We start from the raw sequence: 27568 nt of genomic DNA, 5'->3' as shown, positions 1-27568 counted from the left end.
TGGTACATAAACGTTCAAAAAGTCAATTTGATGGAAAGTAAGCTATAGGGTTCGTGTACCTTCCGTTCATTCTATTTCCAATTCTTAAACGCAAACCAAAAACCAAAATTAGGGCCGTTTTTTTTTTTTAATATATGGCAGATTTTAAAACAAAGATAAAAGGAATAATTTTCATTAAAATATTGCCCCAAAAAATTGAATTTTGTGCGGGTTTCTTTTTATGGATTTTCGTTTTTCCAGATAAACACAAACATCAAATATACTGTAAGTTCATCCAAAATGCAAAAATGTGTGTTCATCTGTGTGATGACAAATTGAACTGTAAGCAGTATTTGAGCTTTTCCTTTGCGTTTAGCATGTTTTTAGCATAACGATAACACCTTTGTTCAGCAGGAGTCCTATTGTCGTTTTTAAAAAGTGTCATTAAATACTTTCGTTTCAGAAATGAAAATAGAAAAAATGGCCCGAAATGTGTTTTTTGATTTACATTTTAAAAAATGTAAATATAATGAATGGAAGGTACACGGACCCTATATTTTCAATTGTTTTCATTATTTTACATTTCAAGGCTTTCTTAAATCTTAACAAAGAACTACATGTCATCAACTCATCACTGAGCTTGTTCCACCATTTAGCTCCTAAAACTGAAATACATTTGTATTTTATATTCCTTCTTACAGGTACTTTACATATTTCAAAAATCAATGGGTGTATGGTATTTTTATTTTATTTTATTTATTTTTTGTCATAAAGAAATACATTCATGTGTGCTTACGGACTGTATCCCTGCAGACTGTATTGATCTATATTGATATATAATGTAGGAACCAGAAATATTAATAACAGAAAGAAACAACCCTTTTGTGTGAATGAGTGTGAATGAGTGTAAATCGGGGAGGGAGGTTTTTTGGGTTGGTGCACCAATTGTAAGTGTATCTTGTGTTTTTTATGTTGATTTAAAAGAAAAAAGTTTTTATGTATTTTTTTATTTTTTATTTTTTTAAATTTCTTGTGCGGCCCGGTACCAATGGATCCACGGACCGGAACCGGGCCGCGGTCCGGTGGTTGGGAACCACTGCCCTAGACAATTAGCAAAAGCGATTTTATATGCCGATTTTAACACGTCCACATTTGGTAGTAAAAACTCCAACTCAGATCCACGTTATATTGTAGTCGGTGTGTAATAAATACAATACTTACAGTTTAAACACTCTGGAAGGTGCAAAAAAGAAAAAGAAAAAAGACTGGCACATTCAACTTGATAGCAAAGACTGCTTCTTGGCTAAGGCAACACACCCTGGTCCAGGGGTCGGCCACCCAAAATGTTGAAAGAGCCATATTGGACCAAAAATACAAAAAACTAATCGGCCTGGAGCCGTATATAAGTCTTATAATGAAGGCCACACATGACATAAGTGTCTATATTAGCTAAAATAGCCTACTATCAAAATGACTATGTGTCGCAGGCTGAAGCAAATCTTTGTTGACAGAAATGTTGAAATGTAATATTTATTCTACACATTTTTACAACATTAGAAACCATTAGTAAATCAGAGGTTACTCAGAGTGTGAGATAACTCCTGGAAATGACTGGCTTTTAATGGCCAAAGGTATATATATGTGTGTGTCAAATTAAAGGAAAGGACAGGCTGTCTTCTTTTAATAGATTTATTACAATCTTTGGCAAGCTAGGTAATGTTTGCTGTGGTCTGGAACAACATGGGACATAAACAACCATGTGAAATGCAGCCAATATTACATACAGATAATGTGTGGTGAGACATGCACAACTAAATTATATACAAACGGGATAAAAGTAAAGGATATTAAATGAGCTCAAATGTACCTACAAATGAGGCATAATGATACAATATGCACATACAGCTAGCCTAAATAGCATGTTAGCACTGGTTAGCTTGCAGTCTTGCACTGACCAAATATGCCTGATTAGCACTCCAACAAGTCAATAACATCAACAACGAATACTCTCATCAGTGAAGCATACACACAAACATATTAAACTGTGGGCTTTCTAACAATTGGAAAGGTTTGTGTCATGTTTGTCCTCAAACAAAAAAACATACTAAAACAAAACAAAAAAAATGTCCCCCCATCTTTTTCCATTTTCAATCTTTTCTTAAAAATACTCCAGGGTGCCACTAAAGAGCCGCGTTTTGCTGACCCCCGCCCTAGTCTATACACAGTGGTCATCTTACGTCTCGGAATTGTAACGACATGCAAAGTCTACTTTATAAAATAATTCTGTACAGTACTAGCAAATGAGACTCAGAAGTGTAAGAAAACAAGATAACATCTGGACAGCACAGCTCAGTGTTAACACTTAACATTTGAATACCCACAAAAGTAGTGAAAATTAGTACCGTTGAGTCCCGGCATTGATTTCCACCTACCAGGAATTGGTTGATGGATGGAAATGTGAAAGGTACCATCCTCAGTGCAGACAAATCATTTTGAGTAAGAGATACATTACCTGCTGACTAAAAACAGCTGCCCACGTGGGCCAGTCCAACAATTTGGTTCCATTTGCTTGCTATGATTCTCTACAAAATAAAACTGTTTTAACTATTTTCTAATCTAATAATACACAAATTGAACTATTCAATTGTGTATTAGCCCATCTGTGGGTACTTGATTTATTTTTTGACAGGGTTCCTACTGTAAGTTGAAGATGGCTCATTTGAGTTTCATGACTGAAATATGTTTTATTGTAAATATAGCAAATACATGAGCCATAGCACATAATTAATAAATATGTTTCTCTGTAAGTGCGTGCTGATTTTAAAGATACAGAAGGGTTATATGCTAGCCACAAGTGGGTGCTTTTCCTGGTTTAAACAAAATGTGCATGACCACACATTGTTTTTTATGTTGACAGACATTTCTTTGAAACTCCATTTCGGTCGATTGACTTTTTTTCTGTATTTTTTTTTTTACCACCGGTGCGAAGGAAATGTGCTTTTTTTGAAAATATGCGCATTGGTGATCGTTCCTGCTTGAAGAGTTCTATTTCCCAGCGGTGCGTAGTGACTGGCGAGCACTGGGAAAACAGAGGGGGAGATATTGTAGGAGAGAGCTGCTTTGTGTGCACCATGAGAAGGCTGAGGTTGTTGTTTCGGTGTGGCGGCTTGCCTGATCGACCACATTTTATATGCACACAAAAACATCAGAATCTGGGAGATTTGTAACTTCCGTCGAGCTGTCGTTAGAAAAGGGCAATTTGTTTGAGTCTTTTGCCGAACCCGGAATTGCTGGTATGACTGAGCATGAACCTGAGGAGCGATGCATTGTTGTTGTTTCAATGATCCCTTTTGATTGTGTTGTCACCCATCTTTAATGTGTTGTTTTGTACAGAAACATTGTAATAGTTAAAGGGGCTGTTTGTAACATTTACACAAATGCCTAGAGGGTGTCAACTTTACAACGTATTTTACACAATATATCCCACCCTCTTCTCGTACATAATAATCAGCATTAGCTTTAGGTGTTGTTTGTTAATAATACAAATTTGGATAGCTAGCATTAGCTGTCATTGAATGTATATTCCAATACAATCTTTCCAAAGGTCCAAACGATCTTTGTGATAAAATATCAGATGCTGCGTTTCATTTATATGCAGATGACGCAGTCATATATTGTTCATCCCCCTCTGCAGTGAAAACCCTTGAACTCTTGCAGTCTGCTTTTGATGTTGTTCAGTACCAGCTGAACCAACTTAGGCTAGTGCTAAATGCAGACGAATCTAAGGTGATGTTATTCTCAAATGGCAAGCGGCTGCCATTGAACATCCCGAAAATATTGACTAGTCAATGGGGTCGAGTTGAGTTGGTCACAACATATACTATAAGTACTTAGGAATTGTTATTGATGAGAGATTGTCTTTCAAAGCACACATAGAAAAGCTTGTCTTTAAGCTTAAACTTAAATTGGGTTTCTTTTCTCAGAAATACGTCTTGTTTTTCCCTAAAAGTTAGGAAACATCTGATCTCATCCACCTATATTCCTTTATTTGATTATGGAGACTTGCTTTTTATGAATGCACCTGGCATTTACTTGAAAAAACTAGATACTTTATATCCAAATGGCCAGGGACGGCGTGGCGAAGTTGGTAGAGTGGCTGTGCCAGCAATCGGAGTGTTGCTGGTTACTGGGGTTCAATTCCCACCTTCTACCTTCCTAGTCACGTCCGTTGTGTCCTTGGGCAAGACACTTCACCCTTTGCCTCTGATGGCTGCTGGTTAGGGCCTTGCATGGCAGCTCCCGCCATCAGTGTGTGTGAATGTGTGTGTGAATGGGTGAATGTGGAAATACTGTCAAAGCGCTTTGAGTACCTTGAAGGTAGAAAAGCGCTATACAAGTATAACCCATTTATCATTTATCATTATCACTGTGCCTTACGTTTTATTACTGGTTGTGGAAATCTTCTACACCACTGTACTATTTGCAATGGCAAAATGTCCATCTTTAACTGCCCGAAAAGACTTTCTCTATGGATAGTTTTTATATATACAAACGTAAATGTCTTCTTGGACTTGTCCCCCTTTGTGTTTAGAGACTCCAGTCATTACAGCCTACGCTCACAGGAGGTCCTCCACATGTTGGTTCCTAGAGCCAACACAGAACTTGGAAAAAATGCATTCAGTTATGCTGCTCCCTGGTCATGGAATGACATCCAGAAAGATCTGAGGCTACCAGAATTGATCACTTTGGGGGAGTTTAAGTCCATTTTAAAAGATCGAGAAACCAGTTCTCTTGGGAAATGTACTTGGTTTTAAATTGAATTATTACTTAATCGTTTTAAATTATTTTTGACCTGTTGTGGTATGACTGCTGTTGTTCTGTTGTATTGTCTTGTTGTAATTGTTATTGTAACTTTGTTTGTGCCGCCCTCTTTGTCAGGTCGCTCTTAAGAAAGACATTTTAATCTCAATGAGTCTTTAGCTGGTTAAATAAAGGAAATTGAAATTGAAATTGATTCCATCTTAACAACAACATGACTGCAAATTGTTTGTTTCTTCTCTTGGACTGTAATTGTGAAAAATATAGACAATTGTCAAACAAAGGTGTTCTGTTAAACCAATAATGGTAAAATAAGCTAGCCAGTGGTGTTCTTGTTATATGTTTTGCTCTGAAAAATGTTACTCTGAGGAAATTGCAATCAACACCTTTAAGGTAGCGTTGTTTATAGTCTTGTACACTTTAGGTGGTAATCTGACACACTCAGTAAGAATGGTTATTGCACTGCATCTTAACCACGGTGGCTGACAGGGTTAAAAGTCTGACATTACATTGGTGCTGTCAAATCAGGTTTTTCTTTGCTGACATTTACCATGCATACTAGTTGCATGTTGTCTTTCAAATGAGGTTGACACCGGTGTGTTAGGGTAACAGAAAATCCATGGAAATGACTAAAATGTAAATTTTAACTGAATATATAATTATTTTATTGTTTAAGAAATTAATATAAACATAGTTGGTTTAAGGCAGGGGTCGGCAACCCAAAACGTTGAAAGAGCCATATTGGACCAAAAATACAAAAAACAAATCTGTCTTGAGCCGCAAAAAATTAAGTCTTTTAAGTCTTATAAGACAACACAGGATGTAAGTGTCGATTTTAGCTACAATAGCCTACTATCAAAATGACTATGTGTCGCAGGCTGAAGCAAATCTTTGTTGACAGAAATGTTGAAATGTAATATTTATTCTACACATTTTTACAACATTAGAAACCATTAGTAAATCAGAGGCTACTCAGAAGTTTAGAAAAATCCTGGAAATTACTGTCTTTTAATGGCCAAAGGTATAGATGTGTGTGTCCAAGTTAAAGGAAATGGCAGGCTGTCTTCTTTTAATAGATGTATTACAATCGTTGGCAAGTTGGGAATGTTTGCTGTCGTCTGGAACATAATGGCACACAAACTATCTGAAATGCAGCCAATATTACATACAGATAATGTGTCATGAGACATGCAAAACTAAATTATATACAAAGAGGATAAAAGTAAAGGATAATAAATGAGCTCAAATATACCTACAAATGAGGTATAAAGATGCAATATGTACATACAGCTAGCCTAAATGCATGTTAGCGTTGATTAGCTTGCAGTCATGCACTGACCAGATTAGTATGATTAGCCCTCCAACAAGTCAATAACATCAACAAAGCTCACCTTTGTTCATTCATGCACAGCATAAAACGTTTGGTGGAAAAAATGAGACAAAGAAGGAGTGGAAGATTTTACACTATGGTGAGTTCAAGAACCGCCAAAATTAGTAGGACAAAACGATGTTCACCAAATACTTTCATCGGTGAAGCATAAATACAAACATATTAAACAGTGGGCTTTGTAACAATTGGGATGGGTTGTGTCATGTTTGTCCTCAAACAAAAAACATACTAAAACAAACAAATTATTTTTCCTCATCTTTTTCCATTTTCAATCCTTTTTTAAAAATGCTCCAGGGAGCCACTAGGGTGGCACTAAAGAGCCGCGGGTTGCTGACCCCCGGTTTAAGGAGTAACACAACTTTGTAAAAATCATATCACTATTAAAGTTCATGGTACAGTCAAATTTTAGGAATCAATTTATATTTACAGTCATTTTTAAGATGGTGGAAGCTGGGGATCGAACCAGGAACCCTCAAGTCGCTGGCACGGCCGCTCTACCAACTGACCCCACAGCAAACCCTCCACAGTATTACACTACATTTCCTTTTATAGCAGACATGCATATTGGTAGTCTCCAATTAACCCTTAACCTAAATGAGGACAAGCAGTAAGGAAAATGAATGAATGGATGGACAATGTTGAATAATTATAGAGGTTATGATTTTTTTACTATAAGCAGTGCTTTGCTTTAGGGCAAAATGATACAATTCTAATTATCCTATCTTTCACCAAACAGGTGCCCTCAAGGTTACATCACGAAGGAGAGCTCCGCAGGCAAAGCGTGCGTCTACACACTCTGCGCCAGCCATCCGTGTCGCCATGGCACCTGCTTGGCTCATTCGCCCTCACGCTACACTTGCCACTGCAGCGAGGGCTACCGAGGACGGCACTGCGAAGTTTCGCTCGCCATGTTCCACAACGAGGACGGCACCAGCCTTAGCCTGAGCTCCATGTTTGCCATCAGCATCTGTGTGATGGCCTTTCTAGGTAGCTATGTTGACTACGTGCTTTTCTACCTGTGGTGACTCTTCATTGTTTCTTCTTTTGTCTGTCATGTATTTTTCTTGGTTGTTTTCTTTTTTTTATGACTTTTTGTTTGTATCTGTAACATCTACTGTTTGTTGTGCCATCCCTGTTTACGTCTAACACCAGAATTTCACTGCGGAACTTTTTTGGTCCACCGCCGGCGGACCTTATACCACATCGTTGGTCTAAGCCAGGGGTCGGCAACCCAAAACGTTGACAGAGCCATATTGGACCAAAAATACAAAAAAGTAATCTGTCTGGAGCTGCAAAAAATGAAAAGCTGTATAAATAATCTTATAATGAAGGCAACACATGACGTAGGTATCTATATTAGCTATAATAGCCAACTATCAAAATTACTTTAAAAGTCTTATTATAAGTGGTATAATGAAGACAACACATGATGTAGTGTTGTCCCGATACCAATATTTTGGTACCGGTATCAAAATTTTTTCGGTACTTTTCTAAATAAAGGGACTTCCCAAAAAATGGCATTATTGGCTTTATTTTAACAAAAAATCTTAGGGTTCATTAAACATGTTTCTTAGATACGTTTCAGAGGCGGTATAGTACCGAAAATGCTTCATTAGTATCAATGTACTATACTAATACCGGTATACCGTACAACCATAACATGATGTAAGTGTCTATCAGTGACGTGCGGTGAGGTTCATGGCTGGTGAGGCACTGACTTCATCACAGTCAGATTTACAAACATATGAACCCTAAAGAGTATCTTATTCACCATTTGATTGGCAGCAGTTAACGGGTTGTGTTTAAAAGCTCATACCAGCATTCTTCCCTGCTTGGCACTCAGCATCAAGGGTTGTAATTGGGGGTTAAATCACCAAAAATTATTCCCGGCCGCAGCGCTGCTGCTGCCCACTGCTCCCCTCACTTCCCAGGGTGTGAAAAAGGGGATGGGTCAAATGCAGAGGACAAATTTCATTACACCTAGTGTGTGTGTGACAGTCATTGGTACTTTAACTTAACTTTCATTTTACACATACAAACTGTAGCACACAAAAAAGCACATTTAATTAAAAAAAAAAACGTTATTATGGTCTTACCTTTACTTATAAATGAAGTCCATGTGCCGCTGTTGTGCCGGATAATGCACCCCCGCCGTAGAATGCACCCCCTGACGGGAGTGTTATATCAACTAAAGCCCACACTTAAAGTTTCCACGTGCAAGATTGAATCTATCTAAAAAAGTTATTTATTAAGAAGCCAAAAAGTGCAAAAACAATAATGTTCATGTTGGAGGAGTTGTGAATGACTGAAATATGAAATCCGTGCTGCAGTCTGCAGGTGTACCTAATGTTGTGGCCCGGCCAGCAGCGACTGCAGCACGGATTTCATATTTCAGTCATTCACAACTCCTCCAACACCTCTGTTTGCTGAATGTATAGATCAAATACAAATCTGACAAATAGGAATGAGTTTGGACAACTACACGCACACGTCAAGAAATGCAGTGTACCTCGCATCGAGGATGCCCTCCTACTCTGCCAGCTGTCGCATGAAACTTGCGTTCGGTCGTGTGATGCTCCTCTTTTCCTTGACAAAGTTGTATGCCTTCTCTAGCGACCAGCGGAACTCTTTCATTGCATAAGCAATGACTGTGGAGGCGGATCGGCTGATGCCCATCCATGCTGCAGTCTGCAGGTGTACCTAATGTTGTGGCCCAGCAGTCATTCACAACTCCTCCAACACGAACATTATTGTGTTTGCACTTTTTGGCTTCTTATTAAATAACTTTTTTAAATAGATTCAATCTTGCACGTGGAAAGTTTAAGTGTGGGCTTTAGTTGATATAACACTCCCGTCAGGGGGTGCATTCTACGGCGGGGTGCATTATCCGGCACAACACCACCAGGAGGCGGGATTACTGTGAGCCTCAGCCAGTGCTTCTTCGCAGCCGTTTTATGATTGCTCAGCACAAGAAATACGTTACACACATACAGTTGTTGACAAAATACACTGTACATTATATACCTCAGCTAACTAAACTATGGAAATGTATAATATAGTTCATATAGCAATACGGTCTCACTGCACAGCAGGCCAGCAGTTAGCCGAGTCATTGCGCAATCCACGGTGAGGCTCAACTCAGTGACGTGCCTCAAATGGCTGCTGATCACCGCAAGTCTCTTCTCAGTATTTGAACGGCAAATGTGAAAATTCAGCGATTTTGAATAAAAATAATCTAAAACTGGTGAAGTTAAATGGAAAATAACTTTATAGTATAATCACTGGATACATATAACAATTTAATGATTTTTTTTTCTTTTTAAATTTTTTTTCTTTCCATGATGGCACGTGAGGCCCCGCCTCACCCGCCTCCCCTGACTGCACGTCACTGGTGTCTATATTAGCTATAATAGCCTACTATAAAAATGACTGTGTGTCGCAGGCTGAAGCAAATCTTTGTTGACCGAAATTTTAAAATGTAATATTTATTCTACACATTTTTACAACATTGGAAAACATTACTAAATCAGAGGCTACTCAGAAGGTGAGATAACTCCTGAAAAGATGTGTGTGTCCAAGTTAAAGGAAACTGCAAGCTGTCTTTTTCTAATGGATTTATTACAATCTTTGGCAAGCTGGGTAACGTTTGCTGTGGTCTGGAACAACATGACACACAAGCAACTATCAGAAATTCTGTCAAAATTACATACAGATAATGTGTCATGAGACATGCAAAACTAAATTATATACGAAGAGGATACAAGTAAAATATATTTAATGAGCTCAAATATACCTACAAATGAGGCATAATGATGCAATATGTACATACAGCTAGCCTAAATAGCATGTTAGCATGGATTATCCTGCAGTCATGCACTGACCAAATATGCCTGATTAGCACTCCAACAAGTCCATAACATCCATAAAGCTCACCTTTGTGCATTCACGCTCAGTATAAAACGTTTGGTGGACAAAATGAGACAAAGAAGGAGTGGACGATTTTACATGTAAACAAACTGTTGCCTCACAGTCCACATTATGGTGAGTTCAAGAACCGCCGAGATTAGTAGGATAAGAAAGGGACAAGGGGTAGAAAATGGATGGATGGAAAACGATGTTCACCAAATGCTCTCATCGGTGAAGCATACACACAAAAACATATTAAACAGTGGGCTTTCTAACAATTGGGAAGGTTTGTGACATGTTTGTCCTCAAACAAAAACATACTGAAAAAAAAAAAAAGTTCATTTTCGATTATTTTTAAAAAATACTCCAGGGAGCCACTAGGGCGGCACTAAAGAGGTTGCTGACCACCAGGTCTAAACATATGCAGATGTTCTACTTTTGCCAGTTGTCGCCACAAGGCGAATCAATTAAGCTAAAATCTGCTATCCGGTTTACCAATGGAAATAAACTATCCATTTTACTTTGAAAAATAGAATACTCTTGCTTACAAAGCGGAGCATATTTTAAACTTTGAAGCCAGGTTGAACCTGAAGTCTACTGGTCAAAGGTTTTCAGACTTAATTTCACCACATTGACACAAATGGATGAGGAGATGCTGATTCTGGAGGTCCAAAATCTAAGAATCATTTTAAAGGCATATCCTGGACAGCTATTTCCGGCTGATACGGGGGCCGGGGAAGCAGGCGAGTGCTTAGCGGAAGTTGAACGAGGTGTGTTTGTGTACAACGCTCGCCATGGATGAAGTTACTGTTGCGTTGTTGCTTGCTGCAAATACAAAAATAAAGTGGCCGTTCTGCAAAGCTAAACTGTCGACTTTTCCACGAGTCAAGTCAGACACTTCACAGACGCCCGACTGTGGGAAAACTGGAGGCGTTCTGTGATGTTGCAATTAGCAGCCGTTGCAAATCTCCATAGGCAGGACCAAGTTTATATGCTTCTGCTCCTCTGAGAGGACAGAATAATTTAATGCAATTTGCTTTACTACAACCCCCATTATCGCGAGATCTCGAAAAAGTCTACGTTTTGTTTTGCAACAGCGCACATCCAACAGCGTTGGGGATCGGAGGATGGCGGAGATATTTCGTGGCGGCGCCGTTCAGCAGCCGTTACGCATTCAGTGGAAATCTGCGGTTATGGAGTACCTGTAATACAGGGGTGTCCAAAGTGCGGGCCATTTGTGGCCCGCAGGTAATTTTTTAACGGCCCCACGGCACATTCTAAAAATACGATGAAAAAAAATGTAAAAACATGAAAAGTGGTATACAAGAGCAAACAGGTGAAATGTAACAAGAAAATGTTGCATTATTTAGTCTAATAACACAAAGCTGCCATGCAGGCTGTTTCTTTCTTTAAAAAATAATAATGAATCAAAATCAATGAATTATTGACTTATTCAAGGCTTCATTTACTTCACATTAAATATTCCACTATGAGGTATTTTGAGGGGAAAATGTTGCATATTTTTTGGTTGCCATTTAAAAAACTAAGTTTTTTAAAGAAGGGCCTAAAAAGAACAAACAAAAAACGTAAACAAAAATAAAACTTATAATTGACGGATAGATCTGGGGCCGTACTTATCAAGCTTCTTAGAATTACTCCTAAGAAGTCTGCTAAGAGTTGACTTAAGAGTAAATAAATTCTTCGCTGAAAGCTGCACTTAAAAGTTAGTTATCAAGCGTCTTACTCACACTTTCAGCGAAGTGTAGGACTGAATCTTAAGTGTCACACTCAGAGCTGAATTACGACATTACTATGTGCCGTAAACGGAATTTTAGGTGACGTCATTTCTGTGTCCATAGAAATGACCAATCACGGAAGGGAATCCGTTGTCTAAGAATAAAGAAATATCTTGGAAATATTTAAGTGGACAATGGGAGTGTATATTTTGACAATAAACTACAAAATAATACAAAACAAACTAGTCCCCGCCGGCACTCACGCTACCGCTCCCTCTCTTCTATCGCCCACACACTCACTGACGTCACTCACCTCACGGCCACACACATACGCTACTGTCATAACATTTTCTTTCCAATTCATTAATTAGGCAACTAATTTGAAACTGGTGTGGGTGGCTCTATATATACTAGCCCACTGCAGACACATGCAGAAATCAACAAGGAATCGAAAAGTATTAAATCTGTGACAAAAATAATATCCGCTCTGTCTAAACGATACCGTTTGATCAGCTGGTCATCAAAAAAACAAAAAAACATTGTTCCGTTCCCTGAACGTTCGCGCACGTCTCTCTCGCCTCAGTGCCATCCCCTGCTGGCAACTCCTAACCACTTAAGACACCTCTGAAGGTCTCTTAAATATTGTGGAGAGTAGGAGTGATTCTTAGACTTAAGAACGTTGATAAAAAGCTTTTATTCTTAAGTTTGAGAGTAGGACTAAATTTCGCAAATTCTCAGGACTTAAGTGTAAAATGGCACTCTAAGAAGCTTGATAAGTACGGCCCCTGAAGTTGATCTTGAGACTATTGTGGTAAAAGTTTAAAAAAATGTTGCATTTATTTTTTTAAACTTTACTGAGCAGTACCCTTTTGGATCCCCAATAATTTGGGGACGTTTTTTGGGGGGTTTTTTAAGTGTCATTTCTCAAAAAAATAATGAATTAAAATCAATGTTGTTATGAGTTATTGACCTTTTTAAGACTCCAATATAATCTCAAATATTCCACTTTAAAATTTTATTTTTCCATAAAAAAACATGGTTTTCCTTGACAAAAATGGCATACAACTTAAATCTTTAAAAGTGTTATATTGACAGATAGACCTAATGATGATCTAGACATTTAAACCTTGAATAATAATAATAATACTAATAATACTAAATAGTGACACATTTGTAATATTTTTTTTGACCAAAACCTTTTGGGGTCCCCGGGATCAAGTCTGAGTGGAGGCCTAAATGTATCTTTTTTATACATATCTTGTATTGGTTTTTAAAATAAAAAATATCAAAATGGCCCCCGCTTGCTTTGATTTTTCAGTGTGCGGCCCTCAGTGGAAAAAGTTTGGACACCCCTGCTGTAATACATACACTGTACATGCAGCAGTATTGATATTTTGTGCCAAGATGTGATTTTCCTATCCTGGAGAAAGGGAAAGCAAACATCCGCAGTGCAATAGTTTCAGAGAGGGAAATATTGTGTGTCTCAATTTGTGAATAACAGAAAAGCACTAAAAATCCCCACAGAGAATCACAGGGCTTCTTTATGTGTTGCTCTATATTTCTCCTCTTCTGTGTCACCTGTCGCTTCTAATGTTACACTCTGGCTGCAGAAGTCAATTTCACTCTCAGCTTTAACTTTCATCTGTCCAACTGGTTTCATATCCAAGCTTTCTCTCATTTATTCTCCCCCCGGTGTGTTTTTTGGCTTCCCTTTCATATTGATTTGTGCTTTTCCGTTCTCTCAAGCCAACCTATATATATATATATATATATATATATATATATATATATATATATATATATATATATATACAGTCATGGTCAAAAGTTTACATACTTTTGTAAAGAACATAATGTCATGGCTGTCTTGAGTTTCCAATAATTTCTACAACTCTTATTTTTTTGTGATAGAGTGATTGGAGCACATACTTGTTAGTCACAAAAAAACAATCATGAAGTTTGATTCTTTTATGAATTTATTATGAGTCTACTGAAAATGTGACCAAATCTGCTAGGTCAAAAGTATACATACAGCAATGTTAATATTTGGTTACATGTCCCTTGGCAAGTTTCACTGCAATAAGGCGCTTTTGGTAGCCACTTTCTGTGGTAGCGTCGAAGAAAATAGTAAACAAACTGTTGTGTCACATTCCACAATACGGTGAGTTCAAGAACCGCCGAAATTAGTCGGACAAAACGATGTTCACCACATACTCTCATCAGTGAAGCATACACACAAACATATTAAACAGTGGGCTTTCTAACAATTGGCAAGGTTTGTGTCATGTTTGTCCAAAAAACATGCTAAAACAAAACAAATATTTTCCCCCATCTTTTTCCATTTTCATTCCTTTTTTAAAAAATGCTCCAGGGAGCCACTAGGGCGGCACTAAAGAGCCGCGGGTTGCTGACCCCTGTACTATGCTATTTAGTAGAGATGTCCGATAATATCAGCCTGCCGATATTATCGGCCGATAAATGCTTTAAAATGTAATATCGGAAACTATCGGTACCGTTTTTTTTTATTATCGGTATCTTTTTTTTTTTCCTTTTTTTTTTTTTTTTTTTAATCAAATCAACATAAAAAAACACAAGATACACTTACAATTAGTGCACCAACCCAAAAAACTTCCCTCCCCCATTTACACTCATGCACACTCATTCACACAAAAGGGTTGTTTCTTTTTGTTATTAATATTCTGGTTCCTACATTATATATCAATATATATCAATACAGTCTGCAAGGGATACAGTCCGTAAGCACACATGATTGTGCGTGCTGCTGGTCCACTAATAGTACTAACCTTTAACTGTTATTTTTACTCATTTTCATTAATTACTAGTTTCTATGTAATTGTTTTAATATTATTTTACTTTCTTTTTTTTTCAAGAAAATGTTTTTAATTTATTTATCTTATTTTATTTTATTTATTTATTTTAAAAGGACCTTATCTTCACCAAACTTGGTTGTCCAAATTAGGCATAATAATGTGTTAATTCCGTGACTGTATATATCGGTATTGGTTTATATTGATATCGGTAATTAAAAGTTGGATAATATCGGAATATCGGTTATCGGCAAAAAAGCCATTATTGGACATCCCTACTATTTAGTTTTATTCATCACTTAAAATCGGATGTCTTTATATTAATGTACTTGCTTGAAAGTAAATACAGAATATAACAATAAATCAAGGTCTGACAATAAGTCTTGCTAGTGATGATCAGTGGCCCTGAGTTCGGTAGGTTGTGAGTTCAAACCCCGGCCGAGTCATACCAAAGACTATAAAAATGGGACCCATTACCTCCCTGCTTGGCACTCAGCATCAAGGGTTGGAATTGGGGGTTAAATCACCAAAATTAGTCAAATGAGCGTGGCCACCGCTGCTGCTCACTGCTCCCCTCACCTCCCAGGGGGTGGAACAAGGGGATGGGTCAAATGCAGAGGGTAATTCCACCTGGTACTTTAACTTAAAATGATGCAAATGAAAATTAGTTGGGGAAGAGATGCTCGTCTGCCAACTGCCAACTGCTGATGTGCCCTTGAGCATGGCATCGAGTTAAGATAAAACAATTAACACCACAGTTTGAAGGTTCAATTTGATTTAGACAAGTCTCAACTTACATTTTTTTAACAAGTGAGTAATATGTATCGGACTCAATTTTATACCATCAAAAGAGGCATTTTGATTTTTTTATATAACCGAGCTTCATAAAAAAGTCATCAGCTTCTGCAGCAAACATGTTTTGACTGACAACGTCCACCCTGCCGACAAGTAAGCCATGTAAACAATCTAATAAAAAAGTGTTGCTAGATGGCGTCGTCACTTGTGTACAATCCTGGCGGGTTCACTTATATAACCAACCACATCCACTGCTGTTGCCTTTTTAAATATGTATGTGTTGATGTCCCCGTGGCGCGCGAGGCACTAAAAGAGACAAACTAACAGTTTCGGTCATGGTTAAGTTAATTCCAGAGGTCCTATGGGATGTGTGGTCCTCATAAAGGTAGAAGGGCAAGTGTGTGTGAGGGGCTCGAATGCTGTTGATCTGGCTCGTCTCTGTGGGGCCGCCACGCTGTTTATGAGTCTTTGTGTCAGAGACAGGCGTATAAAACACTTGGCTGGCCCTGCCGCTATAACACACTCCCCTTCAGGGCATGTTGGCCGTATTGGGACTGTTATTGCAAACTTGAAAGTGAAATGTATAAAACAGACCTCAACATATGATAATGAATCTGGATGCTATTTTTCCCCAAAAAAGTGCTGTCCATTTAAAGTGGGCTGAGGTGTGTTTTTAAAATGTTGATTTCTATTTACTGTTTTAATTGGTTTTACCCGTTTTTAATCATATTTATTTTATATTGGTTTTATATGTATTTATTTTTTGTTTTTATTCAGTCATTGGTGGAGCTAAGGATAATATTTTAATATTTGTTTTAATATTGTTGTGCAACACTTTGGAAACATTTTGTTGTTTAAATGTGCTATATAAATAAAGTGGATTGGATTGGATTGGAGGAGACATTTACAGTCGTGGTTAAACGTTTACATACACTTGTAAAGAACTTAAGTTTCTTGAGTTTCCAATAATTTCTACAACTCTTATTTTTTTTGTGATAAAGTGATTGGGTCTACTGTAAATGTGACCAAATCTGCTGGGTCAAAAGTATACATACAGCAATGTTAATATTTGGTTACATGTCGCTTGGCAAGTTACACTGCAATAAGACGCTTTTGGTAGCCATCCACAAGCTTCTGGCAAGCTTCTGGTTGAGTTTTTGACCACTCCTCTTGACAAAATTGGTGCAGTTCAGCTAAATGTGTTGGTTTTCTGACATGGACTTGTTTCTTCAGCTTTGTCCACACGTTTAGGTCAGAACTTTCAGAAGGGACGGCGTGGCGAAGTTGGTAGAGTGGCCGTGTTAGCAATCGGAGGGTTGCTGGTTACTGGGGTTCAATCCCCACCTTCTACCATCCTAGTCACGTCCGTTGTGTCCTTGGGCAATACACTTCACCCTTGCTCCTGATGGCTGCTGGTTAGCGCCTTGCATGGCAGCTCCCGCCATCAGTGTGTGAATGGGTGAATGTGGAAATACTGTCAAAGCGCTTTTGAGTACCTTGAAGGTACAAAAGCGCTTAACAAGTATAATCCATTTATCATTTATATTTATAACTTTGGGAAGGCCATTCTAAAACCTTAATTCGAGCCTGATTTAGCCATTCCTTTACCACTTTTGATGTGTGTTTGGGGTAATTGTCCTGTTGGAACACCCATTTGCGCCCAAGACCCAACCTCCAGGCTGAGGATTTGAGGTTGTCCTGAAGAATTTGGAGGTAATCCTCCTTTTTCAGTGTCCCATTTACTCTCTGTAAAGCACCAGTTCCATTGGCAGCAAAACAGGCCCAGAGCATAATACTCCCACCACCATGCTTGACAGTAGGAATGGTGTTCCTGGGATTAAAGGCCTCACTTTTTCTCCTCCAAACATATTGCTGGGTATTGTGGCCAAACAGCTAAATTTTTGTTTCATCTGACATCACATGGACAAAGATAAGACATTCTGGAGGAAACTTTTTTGGCCAGAAGCTTGTGGATGGCTACCAAAAGCGCCTTATTGCAGTGAAATATATATATATACACTACCGTTCAAAAGTTTGGGGTCACATTGAAATGTCCTTATTTTTGAAGGAAAAGCACTGTACTTTTCAATGAAGATAACTTTAAACTAGTCTTAACTTTAAAGAAATACACTCTACACATTGCTAATGTGGTAAATGACTATTCTAGCTGCAAATGTCTGGTTTTTGGTGCAATATCTAAATAGGTGTATAGAGGCCCATTTCCAGCAACTATCACTCCAGTGTTCTAATGGTACAATGTGTTTGCTCATTGGCTCAGAAGGCTAATTGATGATTAGAAAACCCTTGTGCAATCATATTCACACATCTGAAAATAGTTTAGCTCGTTACAGAAGCTACAAAACTGACCTTCCTTTGAGCAGATTGAGTTTCTGGAGCATCACATTTGTGGGGTCAATTAAATGCTCAAAATGGCCAGAAAAAGAGAACTTTCATCTGAAACTCGACAGTTCTTAGAAATGAAGGCTATTCCACAAAATTGTTTGGGTGACCCCAAACTTTTGAACGGTAGTGTATGTGTATATATATATATATATATATATATATATATATATATATATATATATATATATATATATATATATATATATATATATATATATATATATATATAGGGTAAGTAATTATAATACATATATAAATATAATGAATAAGTATAATTAATATATATAATATACAAGTCCATGTCAGAAAACCAACACATTTAGCTGAACTGCACCAATTTTGTCAAGAGGAGTGGTCAAAAATCCAACCAGAAGCTTGCCAGAAGCTTGTGGATGGCTACCAAAAGTGCCTTATTGCAGTGAAACTTGCCAAAGGACATGTAACCAAATATTAACATTGCTTAATGTATACTTTTGACCCAGCAGATTTGGTCACATTTTCCGTAGACCCATAATAAACTCGTAAAAGAACCAAACTTCATGAATGTTTTTTGTGACAAACAAGTATGTTTTAGTTCAATCACTCTATCACAAAAATATAAGAGTTGCAGAAGTTATTGGAAACTCAAGACAGCCATGACATTATGTTCTTTACAAGTGTATGTAAACTTTTGACCACGACTGTATGTGAGCAGGTATCACCGACTCCTGCGTGGTATAATCAATTCACAAAGAAACGAGCGGTCTTTGGTGTCTCATTACGTTTCCACACCTTTTAATAAAGCAAGTTAAATAAATATAGTCCTGGATTTAAAGCGTAAAGCAGTTTTACATCATGAAAAGTCCTGCGCGGAGAGAGGGGAAAGGGGGGGAGGGGTAACGATCGGCTGGTTGTACAGTCCGTACTCGTTTAACGACCAGCCTCGTCACCGCGGGAGGCCGTAAATATGCGCTGGCGCTCGGTATGCTCACGACTTACCGGGTGCTAAATTAAAAGGAGAGTCCTGCTCTGCCTCAGCGAGCATTAAAAGTTAAAATCATCCATTATTCAACTTTACATAAGGCATGACAGACTGAGCTGGAGTGTGAACTATTGACGAAGTAAAATGAGTTTATGTCTAACTGAGCAAGCCTCATTAATCTAAAGTCAAAAGTGACGATGTGAGTGTGGAATTATAGGATGTCACTTCCAATATGGACTAGAATGCAAAGTGCCTTTTTTCATGCAAATAAAGGATGTTATTCTACCTCATGCCAATTCTCACCTGTCTCATTTCCTTCTGCTTCTTCATCAGCTTTCTTTCCTCCCCTCTTCCCGTCCTCTGATGTTTCACGCTGTCTCGCTGCTCTCCACTCCTCATTAACCTCGTACTGCAGTTTCGGCCAACAGGGTCAAGTGTTTTGATCAAGACGTGGCGCTGGTTATTCTCGCCCCCCATCTATTATACACAGAGCGGTGCCGGCTCAGTGTAGCTCTTAGAGGGCAAAGAGGCAGCACCATTATGGATGGATGGGTGGCTGTGGTGTTTGTGTCCACCCCGAGTCGTTATTGATCATGCTGCACAACTCCTGCGCATCTCACCTCAGCGTGGGCAAAGGGTGAAGGCGTAAGCTTGGACAAAGATTTGCATTTCAAGTACCTACGCACAGCGCATCAAATATGAATAAATGTGCTTATTATTATCAACAGGGCTTACACACTATATAGCAGACCTGGGCAAATTAAAGCCCGTTAAGCTTTTCAATCTGGCCCGCCGGACATTCACAAATATTTTTTTTTAGATCTTTAAGATTGAAAGTGTAGCTGCCATTATGATGTGCAGTGATGTTTTCTTATTACCATAAGTCTTCAACTATACAAAGTATTTCAGTGGTTGGCATCTGCGCTTTTGGATTGATTGATTGATTGAGACTTTTATTAGTAGGTTGCACGGTGAAGTACATATTCCGTACAATTGACTACTAAATGGTAACACCCGAATAAGTTTTTCAACTTGTTTAAGTCAGGGTCCGCTTAAATTGATTCATGATACAGATATATACTATCAGATATATACTATCATCATAATACAGTCATCACACAAGATAATCACATTGAATTATTTACATTATTTACAATCAGGGGTGTGGAGGGGGCGGGGTAGGATATGGACATCAAGTAGTGGACATAGAGAGAGAGAGAGAGAGATCAGAAGGCATAAGAAAAAGTATCTGCATTTGATTGTTTACATTTGATTATTAGCAATCCGGGGAGGGTGTTAGTTTAGGGTTGTAGCTGCCTGGAGGTGAACTTTTATTGCGGTTTTGAAGGAGGATAGAGATGCCCTTTCTTTTATACCTGTTGGGAGCGCATTCCACATTGATGTGGCATAGAAAGAGAATGAGTTAAGACCTTTGTTAGTTCGGGATCTGGGTTTAACGTGGTTAGTGGAGCTCCCCCTGGTGTTGTGGTTATGGCGGTCATTTACGTTAAGGAAGTAGTTTGACATGTACTTCGGTATCAGGGAGGTGTAGTGGATTTTATAGACTAGGCTCAGTGCAAGTTGTTTAACTCTGTCCTCCACCTTGAGCCAGCCCACTTTGGAGAAGTGGGTAGGAGTGAGGTGGGATCTGGGGTGGAAGTCTAGAAGTAACCTGACTAGCTTGTTCTGGGATGTTTGGAGTTTAGATTTGAGGGTTTTGTAGGTGCTAGGGTACCAGGAGGTGCATGCGTAATCGAAAAAGGGTTGAACGAGAGTTCCCGCCAGAATCCTCATGGGGCTTTTGTTGACCAGAGAGGAGATCCTGTAGAGAAATCTCGTTCGTTGGTTAACCATTTTGATTACCTTGGTTGCCATTTTATCACAGGAAAGGTTAGCCTCTAGAATGGAACCTAGGTAGGTGACCTCATCTTCCTGGTGATAACAATGTCACCCACTTTTATAGTGAAGTCACTGACTTTCTTAAGGTTGATGTGGGACCCAAACAGGATGGATTCAGTTTTAATCAAGTGTATGGATAGCTTGTTGTCAGCGAGCCAGGTGCAAGTTTTACAGAGCTCAGCACTGATGATATCCCATTTACTATGGTAATCTAATTATTTACTATGGTCATCTAATTAGTTACTATGGTAATCTAAGTCACAGCAGCTCAGACGAGGCACCAAGCAGTGTGGGCGGGAAGCGTTTCCACAGACGCGGAAGGAGATTTTCACATCAAAGTTCTAAAGCTTAGTGATATATCAGATGTATCAGATTGTAGGTGGGTTTATTTTGTACCTTTCACGTTCATATTTCACTGTTTGTTGCATTTTTGTCGCGTTTCACTCCATTGTAAAATATGTCGATTGGTAAGGGGTGTGACATTCATATTTTTTCAATATTCAGTGTTTTATCGTTCATAGAAACATTTTAAATTCCATTATGTTTTTTAAGGCGGTCTGTCATAACATTTTTAGCATTCAATCAGACATTATTGTGAGGTTTTGTATTAGTGTTCCTAAAAATAGATATACTGGCCCCCAGACACATTTTTTTCTCTAAATGTGGCCCCCAACACAAAATAATTGCCCAGGCCTGCTCTATAGTGTTAAGAGCCGCAACCACAATTATGAATAGAAAGGGTTTGATTACATTTAATTCAATTTAGATTTAGATTTAGACTTAGACAAACTTTATTGATCCACAAGGGAAATTATTCCAAACAGTAGCTCAGTTACAAAGGATGGAAAGGGTAAGGATGGAAAGGATAATGCAGGTATGGTCAAATGCAGGTATGGTCAAAGAAGTTAAAAAAAACATGAGCAGCTGAATATATAAGAATATGAGACGACCACCGCACCACCAAAGTCTGCCTTTCTAGAAGCATCAGTGCACAGAAGTAGTAGCAATATAAAATATAACATATATGTAATATTTACACATTATATATACAGTATATAATATATTCTGATATTATATTATATTATATTATATTTTTGGTAACACTTTAGTATGGGGAACACATATTCACCATTAATTAGTTGCTTATTAACATGCAAATTAGTAACATATTGGCTCTTAATTAGTCATTATTAAGTACTTATTAATGCCTTATTCTGTATGGCATTATTATACAACTAGTAAGCCATTAACTAAGAGTGGTCCCTCAATAACCTCAGAATTATTGCTTATTAGTAACCCTAACCCTAACCCTTATATGTTCTCCTAGTGTCCAAATAACTCCAAATTAAGTCTTGGTTACTTTAATAAGCAACTAATTAATGGTGAATATGTTCCCCATACTAAAGTGTTACCATATTTTTATATAATATATACATGCAGCGGGGATAGGCTCCAGCACCCCTGAGATAGGGACAAGCGGTAGAAAATGGATGGATGGATGGAATATATAACAAATCCCAATTACCATGTACAATATTACAGTATATGTAAAAAAAAAGGGCAGCATAAAATAAAGAGTACCGTATTTTTCGAACTATAAGTCGCTGTTTTTCATAGTTTGGCCAGGGGTGCGACTTATACTTAGGAGCGACTTAGGTGTGAAATTATTAACACATTACCGTAAAATATCAAATAATATTAGTTAATTAATTCACGTAAGAGACTAGACGTATAAGATTTCATGGGATTTAGCGATTAGGAGTGACAGATTGTTTGGTAAACGTATAGCATGTTCTATATGTTATAGTTATTTGAATGACTCTTACCATAATATGTTACGTTAACATACCAGGCACGTTCTCAGTTGGTTATTTATGCCTCATATAACGTACACTTATTCAGCCTGTTGTTCACTATTCTTTCTTTATTTTAAATTGCCTTTCAAATGTCTATTCTTGGTGTTGGGTTTTATCAAATAAATTTCCCCGAAAAATGCGACTTATACTCCAGTGCGACTTATATATGTTTTTTCCTTCTTTATTATGCATTTTCGGCCGGTGCGACTTATACTCCGGAGCGACTTATACTCCGAAAAATACGGTAGATCCAGCAGAAAATATACATTAGAAAAGAACACAAACGCGCCCAAGAACCATAGTTAGTGGTTTATGGAAAAGATAAGTGATTAAAAAAAAAGAAAGAGAAGTTGAGAAGAATACCAAAAATAAAGGATAATGAAGGAAGTCAAAGGAGCTACTTTGATGTGCTGCCACTTTTTCAGGCACATCAGAGATAAAAAAAAATCTAAATATACTGTATCTAGCAACTTTTAAAAACACTCACGAGGAGCAGTCTTTCTGTGGCAGTGTCGGAGAAAGTTGTACACGTGAACAAACGACGGTGAGTTGAAGGACCGCCAAAATTAGTAGGACAAAACGGCGCTGGCCAAATACTGTCATCAGTAAACACACACATATTAAACAGTGGGCTTTTCTAACAATTAGGAAGGTTTGTGTTATGTTTGTCCTCCTACAGAAACATTATTAGAACAACAAATATATTTTTCCCCCATCTTTTTCAATTTTTTGAAAAAGCTCCAGGGAGCCACTAGGGCGGTGCTAAATAAAAAGAAAAAGTGTGAATAAAAATAAAAATGGGTAACAAAAGAAAAGATAAGAAATAGAGAGAGTGCAAATTGGTTTTTGACCCCCGATCTAATGTAACAAGGTGTTGCATTGGATATGTAATCAAGAAAGGTGTTACAGTGTGGCAACATGTAATGTCTTTAGTAAGGATACCAGCCGGTTTGTGTGACCCCAAAAGAGCTGCATGTGCATTTTTTTTTTCTTTTGACTCGAGACTAATGTATTTAAATGTATTCCTCTAATGACTTCCAATCAAATGCATGCACCACAGTAAAAAAAATGTTTGCATCTAGCGTGGGCAGAAAAAAAAAAAGGGTAGATAGAGGCCAGAGAAGCCCTAAAACACAAGAGCACTGACTAACTTAATGAGTAGGGAGATAGAGGGAAGCACCAACGTAAGAGGAGATAAAAATGGGAGAAAAAAAAAAAGGTGTCCATGTTAACTAGTAAAATATATAGTGAGGACAGGGAGAGGAAGGAAAAATGTTTGAGATTAATTGACTTTAAAGGTCAGTCCACCACGTTGTATAATTCAGCACGCAATTGCTTTGATTGATACGTATGCTTCAGGACCTTTACCCGCGCGGCTTTGGCAGGATTCCACTGTCTGCTCTCAGTGGAGAGAGCGAGGCCTTGACGTAAAGCAGGGACAGGTAAAACAAAAAAAAATCAGTGAAGAGGCCTCCAAGGAGTTGCTGTGTTCGATAAGACGGTGAACATGTGCAGGACGTTTGTGTCTGTCGGCCGTTGGTATGTCCTACCTGGTCAGAGAAACTAAGTCTTTTAGGGCTAAGTATTGGCTTCAAAAAGCCATTAATGTTTTTAGGTTATGTCAACTTTTATATTTGAAAATGGTACCTCAGTGGTTCTTAAACTGCGGTATTGGTACCATTTTTGCATGGGCAAAATAATCACCTAATTAAATGATTGTTTTATTTTCAAATGTTCAAACTAGGGTTCTACGGTATACCGGTATTAGTATAGTACAGCGATACTAATGAATCATATCCGGTACAATACCGCCTCTGAAAAGTACCAGTCCGCCACCGCAAACACCCCCCAACCCCCCGGCGCCCCAGTCGTCGTCACGTCGTACCATTGCTGGTTTTACGAGCAGACGAGCATGTTCAGTAGCGCACACACACGGAGTACTTACAAGCAGACACAGTGTGTAGACAGAACAGGAAGAACGGACGCATTTTGGCTTAAAAACTAACGATAAAGGTGAAGTTATAAAACTGAAACGCCCTAAAGTCCAGCCGCAGTCGGCAGTGTTTTAGCTACTTCTAAATCACTAATCCTCGCCTCCATGGCGACAAATAAAGTATGTTTCTTACAAATATCATGCCTGCAGGACGAGGAATAGCTAAACATGTTTCAATACACACCGTAGCTCACCGGCGTCAAAATGTAAACAAACGCCATTGGTGGATCTACACCTAACATCCACTGTACTGATATCAAGTATAGTAGTGTATCTAGTCGATAATACTATGATTACGTCAATATTTTTTTTAGGAAATTTGTCCCTGGACACACGAGGACTTTGAATATGACCAGTATATGATCCTGTAACGACTTGGTATCAGATTGATACCCAAATTTGTGGTATCATCCAAAACTAATGTAAATTATCCAAAAAACAGTAGAATAAGTGATTATTACATTTTAACAGAAGTGTAGATAGAACATGTTAAAAGAGAAAGTAAGCAGATATTAACAGTAAATGAACAAGTAGATTAATCATTCATTTTCTACCACTTGTCCTTAATCATTTTGACACAATAATAGAATGATAAATGACACAATATGTTACTGCATACGTCAGCAGACAAATTAGGAGCCTTTGTTTGCTTACTTACTACTAAAAGACAAGTTGTCTTGAATGTTCACTTTTTTATTTAAGGACAAACTTGCAATAAGAAACATATGTTTAATGTACCCTAATATTTTTTGTTAAAATAAAGCCAATAATAAAAATTTTTTTAGGCCCCTTTATTTCGAAAAGTACAGAAAAGTATCAAAATAATTTTAGTACCGGTAATATTGGTATCGGGACAACATTTGTTCAAACGCAGTTTTACTGTTCAAACTGTGTGTAATGTTACAGTGGCCAAACATATTAAACATGGTTGTTAAAACCTCTGCCTTATTTTTTATGAATACTTAGGCCTACTCTGTACTGTATTTTAGTGTTAGTCATTATGGTGGTACTTAGAGCGCCAAGTGTTTTCTGAGGCGGTACTTGGTGATAAAAGTTTGAGAACCGCTGTGTTCCATAACATGAGAAATAAACTCCGCGCGGTTACACCACTCATTACACTCATTTACGCCGTATATTCATGTCTAGAATCTCGTTATGATTATCTGCATGGGTTAACCTCCTCTTTGGCATCCCTCAGTTTTGATGCTGGGCCTCTTTCTGTACTCGTGCTGGAGGAGACACAAGGGCCTCAAAAAGGGAGTGTACCATGTGTCCGCGCAGCACGGCGAGTGGGAGGACATCCGGGAGAACGTGCTCAACTACGACGAGGAAGGAGGAGGGGAGCAGGACCAGGTAAAAAAGCTAATTATTATTATTGGTTTAAGTACATGTTGTATGATGCCAACTATGCTATTTGTTATTCACCTGCAAAGTCCAATTAAAGAGGTGTCTAATTATGTGTTCACAAAGATAATACTTATTTTTATTTATATTGTAGTACAGTAGTACCTCAACTTACAAACTCAATTGGTTTTATGATGGAGATCGCAAGTCAAATCACTTGTATCTCAAATAAGAGCCTTCCATTGAAATAAATTGAAAATAATTTAATCAAAAACAGTACAAATTTAACATGTAACCTGCTTTTTAAAAGAAAAACAAACTTTTAGTTAGGGGAACTTTTTTTATTTTTTTAATTTAATTTAATTTATTATTCACAATCCCTATGTTAAACATTCACACACATAAATTATTTTTACTTGACCAACTGCTCAGTTTATGGCCACATCCTTACACTATCCAAGTGAGAGGCATGATTTATCAGAAACAAGAATCAGAATCAGAAAATACTTTAATAATTCCCGAGGGGAAATTAAGATTTTCAGCACAATCCCATTCAAGAACAGACAAACATTACAGCGAGACACAACAGGATCGCTGACGGGTCTGCCAACTTCCGGCGCCCCTTACAAAAAAGGTGAGAAACAGGTAAACACTGGAGAGGAGGGGGGGGAGAAAAAAATATTCAGTCTAAGCCTGGGCCCTTGGAGAGGGGGTCCAGACTGAGGCCAAGGAAGAAAAAAGACCTCATAGCCATAGTACACATAAACATATGTGTAAGAGGGAAACATCAAAGAACACAAAGGACATTAAAGACATTAAAAGAGCAGAGCTGATGCATCCAGCCACTTCTACAGAGCCACAAAAGTAAAAAGAAAAAAACAACAACCATATACCGTATTTTTCGGACTATAAGTCGCAGTTTTTTTCATTGTTTGGCCGGGGTTGCGACTTATACTCAGGAGCGACTTATGTGTGAAATTATTAACACATTACCGTAAAATATCAAATAATATTATTTAGCTCATTCACGTAAGAGACTAGACGTATAAGATTTAATCGGATTTAGCGATTAGGAGTGACAGATTGTTTGGTAAACGTATAGCATGTTCTATATGTTATAGTTATTTGAATGACTCTTACCATAATATGTTACGTTAACATACCAGGCACGTTCTCAGTTGGTTATTTATGCGTCATATAACGTACACTTATTCAGCCTGTTGTTCACTATTCTTTATTTATTTTAAATTGCCTTTCAAATGTCTATTCTTGGTGTTGGGTTTTATCAAATACATTTCCCCAAAAAATGCGACTTATACTCCAGTGCGACTTATATATGTTTTTTTCCTTCTTTATTATGCATTTTCGGCCGGTGCGACTTATAGTCCGAAAAATATGGTACATTGGTGTGGCCTCTGCGGTGTTCCGCACCATCGCCTGCTGGGGTGCGGGGAGCATGGCCAGAGACAGGAGCAGACCCAACAAAGCAACCAAGAGAGCCGACTCCACCCTCCACCAACTCTCGGCCAGTGTCCATTTATAATCTAGAATCAACTCTCACCAGCTCATAATGTCAATAATGCAGCATACAGTAAATTACTTACCTCTCTGTGATCAATGTGCAACTAAAAGTAGGTCTTTAACGTTAGCACTTATAATA

At 38.0% G+C, this 27568-nt stretch overlaps 1 protein-coding gene across 2 annotated transcripts in view; it reads left to right on the top strand.

The window, feature by feature from the left end:
* LOC133641733 (neural-cadherin-like) overlaps positions 1-27568 on the top strand; it is a 342738-nt gene that overhangs the window by 293336 nt on the left and 21834 nt on the right. For both annotated transcript variants that reach the window (XM_062035681.1, XM_062035679.1), the window contains exons 31-32: positions 6924-7174; positions 25763-25917. In XM_062035681.1, the coding sequence (XP_061891665.1) occupies positions 6924-7174; positions 25763-25917 (406 nt within the window). The remainder of the gene's footprint in view (positions 1-6923; positions 7175-25762; positions 25918-27568) is intronic.

This window comes from Entelurus aequoreus, linkage group LG24, assembly GCF_033978785.1.
Source record: "Entelurus aequoreus isolate RoL-2023_Sb linkage group LG24, RoL_Eaeq_v1.1, whole genome shotgun sequence".
Taxonomy (NCBI): domain Eukaryota; kingdom Metazoa; phylum Chordata; class Actinopteri; order Syngnathiformes; family Syngnathidae; genus Entelurus; species Entelurus aequoreus.
Note: the sequence above shows the minus strand (reverse complement) of the source record. Positions and strands in the feature narration are given on the sequence as shown.